The sequence below is a fragment of the Eubalaena glacialis genome, chromosome 19 (genome assembly GCF_028564815.1).
Source record: "Eubalaena glacialis isolate mEubGla1 chromosome 19, mEubGla1.1.hap2.+ XY, whole genome shotgun sequence".
Taxonomy (NCBI): Eukaryota; Metazoa; Chordata; class Mammalia; order Artiodactyla; family Balaenidae; genus Eubalaena; species Eubalaena glacialis.
Window position 1 is genome coordinate 10,458,859 of NC_083734.1, and position 9,193 is coordinate 10,468,051.

Here is a 9,193-nt window from a genome sequence, read left to right on the forward strand (position 1 = left end):
CACCCCAAACTGGCTTCCAAAACCCCAACCTGTAATGAATACTAATTAAAATACCAAATACAAGCAAAGCAAGAAAACAAAATGGGGCTTCCCCGGTGGCGCAGTGGCCGAGAGTCTGCCTGCCAATGCAGGGGACGCGGGTTCGAGCCCTAGCCTGGGAAGATCCCACATGCCGCGGAGCAACTGGGCCCGTGAGCCACAACTACTGAGCCTGCGCGTCTGGAGCCTGTGCTCCGCAACAAGAGAGGCCGCGACAGTGAGAGGCCCGCGCACCGCGATGAAGAGTGGCCCCCGCTCGCCGCAACTAGAGAAAGCCCTCGCACAGAAACGAAGACCCAACACAGCCATAAATAAATAATAAACAAATTTAAAAAAAAAAAGAAAACAAAATGAAACTGGAAACAACCTAAATGTTTATCAATAGGGAAAAGCTTAGTCAATAAATTATGGCACAGATTATGAAATGAGATGAAGATGAAAAATGAATAAAGGACATTTTATGAACTGATACGGTAAAATGTTCCTGATACATTGTTAAATGAATTTTAAAAAGCAAGTAGCAGAACACAATCCCATTTAATTAGAAAATAGAAACTGAAATGTATTTGCTTTCCTTCCTCCCCTTTTAAGACGCTAAGAATCCTTCTTACTGTGAAAAGATTGTGTGTGTGAATTCAGAGCAGCCCCCTTAGAGGGATTTACAGAGTTGACAGGATTAAATTGAATCCCTTTCGTGAGGACAGTGTGTGTGGAGAGAGCCCAGGCTAGGGTGTCCGGCAGCACTGGGCTGGAAATCTGGCTCTTTTGCTTACCAGGTGTGAGATCTTGGGCAAGTCACACAATGGCTCTGAGCCTAAGTCCATCATCCAAAATTCCTCCCAAGGTTCTTGTGGAAATTGAATGGTTAATGCAAGTGTCTGGCACAATCCTCATCAGATTTGCGTGCTCAATAAATTCTGTTCTTTCCCCTGGCTTCTCCCCTCCCATTCCGGCCAGGAAATCCTACTCTCCACCACCCCCTTCCCTCCTTCCGAGCGGAGTGAAGAGAGCTGGCCAGAGCTGGGGGAGGATGATGGCTGAGGCCCCAGAGGAAGCTCAGATGCCAGGGACCCCGGGTCAGGATTGAGCAAGAGCAGAGCAATGGGCTCCTCTGGACCCGGGTTTGCAGTGATGGAGGCACCAACAGTTCTGAGGTCTTCAGATGCAGGAAGTGAAAGGAGGTGTGGGGCAGACTGCACCTCTGGTTCCTTCTGGTCCAATGCTTCTCTCCCAAATGGTAAAATTGAGGAAGTCATGGGAGCTCAAAAGAAGCGGAAAGGGAGTAGACACTCCCTGCAAGAGGAAAGCAGAGCTAGCCCCATATCCAGCTGCCCCGTGCACACCACGTCTGCCTGCGTTTTGATTTCAATTCCTTCTTGTTATTTACTGCCCCAATCAGGGAAACGGGAGATTCCCAGATTATAGACTCCTGGTCTTTCAGACACAAAGACCAGCAGGTCTCCAGTCACTTAGGTGGCTCCTCCTTCAGTCACCCCCATCCCAACTCTCCAGGATTTAATTTTTTCCAGCTCTGGTCATTGCTGCACAAAGAACTCAAGAATCATAGCCTCTGGACTTTTCACAGGTAACCAGGTTGGGGATGCAGGTGAGACTAAGGGGGTAGGGAGGATGTCAGAGAAAGCAGGGAGAGGGGACTGTGGGTCTTAAGTGAGACTGAATGGGAAGATATATAAGGGGGCAGCTTGGGGATTTAATGACCGAGTGGAGATATTAGACTCTTTTCCTTTCACTGGATGCAGATTGAATTATGGCAGCCACAACCTCAGTCACAAACTGAGACTCACACTCAACCCCTTCTCTAGCCCAGTTCCAGCCCTGTCTTCAGCCCCGACTCCAGCCGAACCCCATACCAACCCCAGTTCCTCCTTTAACTGCAATGGCATCTTCACCCCCAGAGTCAGCTTGAACCTTTGTGGGTTTTTTTGCTGTGCAGTGCGGCATGCGGGATCCTAGTTCCCCAACTAGGAATCGAACCTGTGCCCCCTGCAGTGGACGGGGAGTCCCAACAACTGGACCACCAGGGAAGTCCCAAGTCAGCTTGAATCTTAACACCAGCCCCCACCCAAGCTTGAACCTCAACTCTCTCCTGTTTCCAACTTCAGCACCAAGCTTAGGTCCAACTCCATCCATGGCTTCAACAGGAGTACTGACCCCAATCCTAGCAGGAGACGCAACCTTGATTCCAGCTCCCAGTGGTAGACCCAGTCATAGCAATACATTTAGCTCCAACTTTACCTGCACTGTCAACCCCAAATTCAACCTAACGCTAGCTCAAAGCCCAATCCTGACCCCACTTCTGACCTCAGCTGCAAAGCCAAGCCCATCCCTGTTGCTAGCCTTGACCCCGGGCTTCTTCTCAACCCTCATTTCTTCCCTTATCTCCAGCCCTGCCCGCGGGTCCTACCTGGTCCCAGCCTCCGTCTTTATCCCAGCTCCTTCCCCAGCCTGGCCGCTGGCCCTGCGTCTACTTCAGCTCCGACAGCCTCAGAGGCCGTGTTGGTCCAAACATGTCAGTGAAGTATGAAGACCTCCAGTACTTGGAGAGTGAGAAGAAAAGCCAGGGGTTTACAGATGGTAAGATGAATGGGGAAACGGTCTTTCCTAAAATCTCCTCTGAATATGTTTAGAAGGATTTCTGCTGTCGTGTCATGTCTGCACCTCTACCATATGTACTGGTGGGGTCTCTCACTCTGAAGGGGAGGCCCCAGCCTCTGGGGACCCCAATATAAACACGATTCAAGGTCCACAGCGGTCCTGGCTTCCTGTGCTCTGGGGAAGGGCATGAGAGTAAACCCATTTTCTTTCTCTCCCTCTTTTTTTTTTTTTTTAATTTTGCCACTTAAAAGATTTACTGGCTATTTATTGTAGCTATTATGGACAAATCCAGGAATAGCAAAAGCATAGACCCAGATTAATTACACTGAAGGAAATTGCTAATATTGTCTTTTAAAACCATTGCAGCCATAATGATTGTTGCCTCCCACCCTGGGCATGTTAAAAAGCACCTAGTGTACATTTTCCAGAATTTTATTATTCCTTCTTTTATTTCCAAAGTCTTTTTTTAAAAATTAATTAATTAGTTTATTTTTGGCTGCGTTGGATCTTCGTTGCTGCGTGCGGGCTACTCTTTGTTGTGGTGTGCAGGCTTCTCGTTGCGGAGCACGGGCTCTAGGCATGCGGGCTTCAGTAGTTGTGGCTCGCGGGCTCTAGAGAGCAGGCTCAGTAGTTGTGGCGCACGGGCTTAGTTGCTCTGCGGCATGTGGGATCTTCCTGGAGCAGGGCTCGAACCCGTGTCCCATGCATTGGCAGCCGGATTCTTAACCACTGCGCCACCAGGGAAGCCCTTATTTCCAAAGTCTTGAGGAATAACTTCTTCATAGAGCTTTTACCTTAATAGCCAACAGTAAATCTCTTGTCTCCTATAGATATGCCCTACTTGTACTTCTGCTTATTAATCCAGAGGTCAGCAGTGTGTGTTCCTTATGGGCAAGTGCAATGTGCCCCATATTAGTAAACCCATTTTCTAACTTGTTTTCACTGATGAGTGTGAGCCTGCTAAGGTAGTCACCGTCTCTCTCCCTGGGTCCTCCTGCCTCATGTCCCAGCTCTGATGATAGGACCTTATACATCGCCATCATCCCCTGTCTGTCTTTGTGTACATGGGTCCCCAGGGGTGTGAGGGGCCCGTGTGACTGAGCACTTGTGCTGGTCCATGAGGGGTCAGTGGCCTGGACATCCCCCCGCCCACAATTCTCCTTGTCCAGCCTCCTCCCTGCAGGTCCCCGTGGCCCTATCCTCCTCCCCGTCTCTCTCACGTCCTGGACCCTCCTCGTCCTGACACCCTCTCCTCTTGCAGGGCTGCCTGCCCTCAAGACCTTCCTGCAGCGGCTCCTCTCCAGCACCCGCTCCTTCCTGCTCTCCCTGGGCCTCAGCCTCCTCCTGCTGGTCGGCATCTGTGTGATCGGATCCCAAAGTGAGGGGCACAGGGTGGGCAGGGAAGAGAGAAATAATGGGGTGCGGTGGTGGGGGCACTGGTGGCGAGAGTGATAAATGAGGATGACTGCTGGCCCTGTCACTTATCAGTTGGGGAATGAAGTCAAATTACGTCCCCTCTCTAAGCCTTAGTTTCCTCACCTGCAATATTGTATAACAATAGTGCCCATCCCTTTGGGTGGGGTCACACTGTAGGGACCCAATGACACAATGCATGTCAAGTGCCCTGCCCAGTGCTGGCACAGAGGGCCTGATAACCCTTAGCACTGATTGTCTCATCCGCCTGATCAGATTCCAAGTTTCAGAGGGACCTGGCAACCCTGAGAACAACTTTCAGCAACTTCACTTCAAACGCTACGGCTGAGGTCCAGGCACTCAAATCCCAGGGTGAGCCTGGTATGGAAGGGGCTCTGGACTGGGGTGGAGTGGGGTGCGGTGGGAGAGGGGGAGGAGCTGACTCCTGAGCCCTGAGTCCCTGTGTTCTCCAGGTGGAAGTTTGCAAGAAATGATAACATCTCTGAAAGCTGAGGTGGAAAGTCACAAGCAGGAGCTGCAAGCAGGTGAGAGACCCTTCGGGAGAGTGTGTGGAGGGGTGAGTGCCAGGCAGTCAGGGCGGGGGAGGGGGGGGAAATGGGAGCGGTCACGTGGTGCTGAGTGCCCTCCCCTCCAGCCCGTAGCTTGAATGACAAGGTGCTTTCTCTGGAGAGCAGCCTGGAGAACCAGCTGCAGGAACTCAAAGCAGGTCAGGCCCCTGCTCCCCCCCACCTGGGCATGAGGCGTGTAGGAGGGCAAGGGGGTTCCTAGGCGGGGCCCCGGGCATGGACCTCTGGTCTCCAGGGACTCAAGGAGCAGAAGCCACACCCAGGGCACTGTCCCCACTGCCCATCCATGTGCGTCCCAGGTTATTCCGAAATGCTCCTGCGAGTCCAACATCTGGTCGAGAACCTGAACTCCCTGACCTGCAAGATGGCTGCTCTCAAGAGCAACGGTGAGGGCTGCATGGGGTGGGCCGGCCCCAGTGTCTGCCCACTCCCCCCTGGACAGCATCTCAGACCCTCCCCTGCCCCGGCCCCTTAGGCTCGCAAAACAACTGCTGTCCTACCAATTGGCTGGAGCATGAAGGCAAATGCTACTGGGTCTCTTCCTCGGGGAAGCCCTGGCCCGAGGCTGAGAAGTACTGCCAGCTGGAGGACGCCCACCTGGTGGTCATCAACTCCAGAGAGGAACAGGTGAGGCCCCTAGAGCGCAGGTCCAAGACACGTCCCATTGAAGAGAATGGTTCTCAGCCTTGGCTACATATTGGCATCACCTGGGGAGCTTTTAACAACGACTGCCATCTGAGCCAGACCCTCAGAGGTTTAATTGGCCCCGGGCGTTGGGATAAACACTCCGAATCTCCTCCACGGGTTTAATGAACAAAGGAAGTTCAGAACTGCTAGTCCAAGGAGTTGGCAGGGTGGGGAGAAGTCACCGCTGCCCTTCTGTTGTCCCAGGATTTTGTCCAGGCCCATATAGGCTCCTTCTACACCTGGATGGGCCTCAGTGATCTGGATGGAGTCTGGAAATGGGCGGATGGGACGGACTATGAGACCAACTTCAAGTGAGTGCCTCGGGTTTCTGTGCCCCTCTTCCTCGTTCAGCTCGGCTCCTCCAGGGTCTGACCCTCAGCCCCTTCTCCCTGACCTGGATTCTGTGCCTCCCTAGCTGGCTGTTGTCCTCTCCCCTCAGGAACTGGAAGCCAGGCCAGCCGGACGACTGGCAAGGGCACGGGCTGGGTGGGGGCGAGGACTGTGCCCACTTCCACCCCGATGGCAAGTGGAATGACGACGCGTGCCAGAGACCCTACCACTGGATCTGCGAGGCTGGGCTGAGCAAGGGCAGCTAGGGGAGTGGACCACCTGGCCGAGGAAATGGCGGGGCTGGGGGAGGGGGACCTTGTCCTTGTGGGAGAGGAATAAGCCCTGGGAGATTGGAGCACTGCCATTGTTTTGAGTTGGTTTTTTTTTTCCCGCTTAACTTTTAAAAGATTATCTAGAGTTCCTAAGGTATTTTTTAAAAAATTTTCTGCTTTATTGTGGTATAATTGACGTACAAAATTGTAAGATATTTAAAGTGTACATCGTGATTTGATACATGTATACGTTGTGAAAGGATTCCCCCATCTAGTTAATGAACGTATCCATGACCTCACATATTTATCTTTTTTTTTTTAGGTGAGAACACTTAAGTTCTACTCTCTTAGCAAATTTCAATTATACAATACAGTGTTATCAACTATGGCCACTGTGGCTTTTTTTATTTTTTTATTAAAAAAAATTTTTATCTTATATTGGAGTATAGTTGATTAACAATGTTGTGTTGGTTTGGTTTCAGTTGTACAGCAAAGTGATTCAGTTATACATATACACGTATCTATTCTTTTTCAAATTCTTTTCCCATTTAAGTTATTACAGAGTATTGAGCAGAGTTCCCTGTGCTATACAGTAGGTCCTTGTTGGTTATCTATTTTATTTTATTATTATTATTTATCTATTTTAAATACAGTAGTGTGTACACGTCAATCCCAAACTCCCAATCTATCCCTCCCCCCAACCCTTCCCTCCTGGTACCATAAGTTCGTTCTCTAAGTTTGTGAGTCTGTGTCTGTTTTGTAAATAAGTTCATTTCTATCATTTTTAAAAGATTCTGTACATAAGCAATATCATATGATATTTGTCTTTGTCTGACTTACTTCACTTAGTATGATAATCTCTAGGCCCATCCATGTTGCTGTGAATGGCATTATTTCATTCTTTTTAATGGCTAAGTAATACCCATGGTGTATATGTACTACATCTTCTTTATCCATTCATCTGTCGATGGACATTTAGGTTGCTTCCATGTCTTGGCTATTGTAAACAGCGCTGCAATGAACATAGGGGTGCATGTATCCTTTTGAACAATGTTCTTCTCCAGATATATGCCCAGGTGTGGGATTGCTGGGTCTTATCGTTGCTCTATTTTTAGTTTCTTTCTCTCTCTCTCTCTCTTTTTTTTTTTTTTTTTGGCTGTGCCATGCAGCTTGTGGGATCTTAGTTCCCCCACCAGGGATCAAACCTGGGCCCTTGGCAGTGACAATGTGGAGTCCTAACCACTGGACCACCAGGGAATTCCCTATTTTTAGTTTTTTAAGGAACCTCCATACTGTTCTCCATAGTGGCTGTACCAATTTACATTCCCACCAACAGTGTAGGAGGGTTCCCTTTTCTCCACACCCTCTCCAGCACTTATTGTTTATAGACTTTCGGATGATGGCCATTCTGACTGGTGTGAGGTGGTATTTCATTGTAGTTTTGATTTGCATTTCTCTAATAATTAGTGATGTTGAAAATCTTTTCATGTGCCTCTTGGCCATCTGTATGTCTTCTTTAGAGAAATGTCTATTTAGGTCTTCTGCCTAATTTTTTGATTGGGTTGTTTGTTTTTTTTGATATTGACCTGCATGAGCTGTTTGTAAATTTTGGAAATTAATCCCTTGTTGGTCACATGGTCACCGTGTTTTACATTAGGTTCGCAGAACTTATTCATCTTATAGCTGAAAGTTTCTACCCTTTTACCAACCTCTCCCTGTTCCCCCCAACTCCCGGCCCCTGGCAACTGCCCTTTTACTTTCTATCTGTGAATGTGACTTTTTTTTTTTTTAAAGAGTCTACATGTAAGTGATACCATGCAGTATTGTCTTTCTCTGTCTGGCTTATATTACTTGGTATAAATGGCCTCAAGTTCCAACCATACCGTTGCAAATGGCAGGATTTCCTTCTTTATCATGGCTGAGTAATAGTCCATCATTTTATATATACATATATATAATGGATATATGGTAGACTATTATATTATTCTTTATCCATTCATCCACTGATAGACACTTAGGTTGTTTCCATATCTTGACTATTGTGAATAATGCTCCAATGAACATGGGACTGCAGATATCTCTTTGATATCCTGTTTTCATTTCCTTTGGATATAAACCCAGAAGTGGAATTGCTGGATCATATGGTACTTCTATTTTTAAGTTTTTGAGGAACTTCCATATTGCTTTCCATACTGGCTGTACCAATTTACATTCCCACCAACAGTACCTAAGGGTTTCTTTTTCTCTACATCCTCACCAACTTCTGTTTCTTTTTAACCTTAAAAATCAGCTTTATTGAGGTGTAATTCTTACCCAATAAAATGCACCCACTTAAAGAGTAGAGATGACTCTTGACAAATATGAATACCTAGGTAACTACCACTCCAATCAAGATAGAACATTTTCCATCACCCCCCAAAGTTCCCTTATACCCCTTTGCAGTCTAACCCACTTATTTGTCCCCAGGCAGGTAATTATCTGCTTTCTTTCACAGCTAATTGGTTTTGCCTACTCTAGAATTTCTTATAAATGAAATTACACAGTATATACTCTTTTGTGAAATCTGATGTATTTCATATCACTTGATTTTTAACAACCTTAAAATGGCAGAATGGAGAAGCTAGGTGAGGTCTTGGAAAGTCCTATGTTATTGTGAAAAGAGCATTTTCCTTTCATATAGATTTGAGTTCAATTCTTTTTCTGTCACTTAAAAGTCAGGTAAACTTAGGGTAATAAGGAAAGGTAATTCTTTCATTTCTTTGAAGATCCCAGAGTTGTTGGGAAAAGTAGATAAGATCCCAGGTGTACTGGCTAGCTATTACTATGTAACAAACCACTCCAATGCTCAGTGGCTTAAAACAACAAGCATTTATTATACCTCACAAGTCTGTAGATCAGCTGGGTGGTTTTTTGGTCTGGCCAGGCGTGGCTCTTCTTAGCTGGACTGGTTCATGCATTTGTGGCGGGTTGGCTGGGAGCTGGCTGGTCTAGGATAGCCTCTCTGCTGTGTCTGACATTTGGCTGGCTATGGGCTGGGGTAATGGGGATAACTGGACCATGTTAGGCTAGCCTGGGCTTGTTTGCATAGTGTTTGGGCAGGGTTCCAAGAGAGTAATTTGAAGAGTTGCAGGGACTCTGGAGCCTTAGGTTTGGAACTGAAGCATCACTTCTGCTGCATCCTGTTGGCCAAAGTAGATCACAAGGCAGCCCAGATTCAGAGAGTTGGGAAATAGACTCCACCTTTTGATG

General features: G+C 47.7%; 1 protein-coding gene across 1 annotated transcript; it reads left to right on the forward strand.

The window, feature by feature from the left end:
* The first annotated feature begins 2,567 nt into the window (after nucleotides 1–2,567).
* On the forward strand, nucleotides 2,568–5,938 carry LOC133080120 (C-type lectin domain family 10 member A-like). The gene is made up of 9 exons (XM_061175984.1): nucleotides 2,568–2,634; nucleotides 3,917–4,033; nucleotides 4,345–4,449; nucleotides 4,542–4,613; nucleotides 4,724–4,795; nucleotides 4,955–5,041; nucleotides 5,131–5,282; nucleotides 5,547–5,653; nucleotides 5,782–5,938. Exons 1-9 carry the CDS (start codon nucleotides 2,568–2,570, stop codon nucleotides 5,936–5,938), a joined length of 936 nt encoding a protein of 311 aa, XP_061031967.1.
* The last annotated feature ends 3,255 nt before the right edge of the window (nucleotides 5,939–9,193 follow it).